Below are 949 nucleotides of genomic sequence, written 5' to 3' on the forward strand. Positions count from 1 at the left end.
AAGAACATCCACATGCAGGACCCAGCAGGACATTTTCTCGGATGAGAGGTGAAACGTCTTCAAGCAACTTAAAGAAGTCCAGACGCTTCTCTTTGCAGCTCCTTTGACCATTAAATGAGAATGTGTGTCTCTTAATGTATGTGTCCCGTATAAATGTGTTGTCCAAATGAACTGCCTGTTACAAAAATAGCATTGTTTATCTTTGACTCATTTAAGCATAGCTGGAAGTACCAAGGTCCTTTGAGACAGGCGGTTGAGGCTGGCGTTCAGGTGAGGTGTAAACACGTCCAGGTCAAAGGGGTCAATGAAGCTCTCCAGCCAATCACAGGTTTCATGGAATCTGTAAGACATACAGCACAATGTTTGCAGTTATTTCACACTCCACTGTCGATAAATGCAAATGGACTCTTTCTAATCTTACTGACCACCGAAGGCTTCACAGTACAAAGTGCTGATTCAGATCACATGACTGTAGGCTCAAACCATATCTGTGGGGCTGCTGCTGTGCCAATATATTGACAGATGGTGTTTCTAGATTTGCAATAGCATGTTGCCCTTACAGCTCGTTGGAGACAATCAGCTTGTTCTTTGTGTTAGACCTGGGTCGAGTTTTCAGCTGTCACAGAGTGGATAGACTGGCTATGTCCACTCCTCAAAAGCTGTACACTATTTTTATTCTTCTCCCATTGAAACTCAGGCATTTGCTGTGCAAAGGTACACAATTGTTTCTGTCGGCTCAACGTGGAGATACACAAATTATTAATTAGTTGTAACTTAAACAAGTGACCAGAAACTGAGCTTTGATCATTACATTTAAGGATAATGTGATTAAACGAACATGTTACACATAAGAAATCAATCGGCTGTAATGCACCACTTTTTGGACTCCTGTAAACAGTAAAAAGGACACGCTGTCCTTCCACACTACGTGCCATCAGTCAGGGGGCTG

General features: G+C 42.5%; 1 protein-coding gene across 1 annotated transcript in view; it reads right to left on the minus strand.

Annotated features, from left to right (window-relative positions):
* Positions 1–949, minus strand: part of cog1 (component of oligomeric golgi complex 1) — a 22,223-nt gene that overhangs the window by 9,248 nt on the left and 12,026 nt on the right. Inside the window, exon 12 of the mRNA XM_005948871.3 lies at positions 232–340. Within this exon, the coding sequence (XP_005948933.1) occupies positions 232–340 (109 nt within the window). The remainder of the gene's footprint in view (positions 1–231; positions 341–949) is intronic.

The sequence above is a fragment of the Haplochromis burtoni genome, unplaced genomic scaffold (genome assembly GCF_018398535.1).
Source record: "Haplochromis burtoni strain Fernald_Lab_line unplaced genomic scaffold, NCSU_Asbu1 Contig_613, whole genome shotgun sequence".
NCBI classification, from domain to species: Eukaryota; Metazoa; Chordata; class Actinopteri; order Cichliformes; family Cichlidae; genus Haplochromis; species Haplochromis burtoni.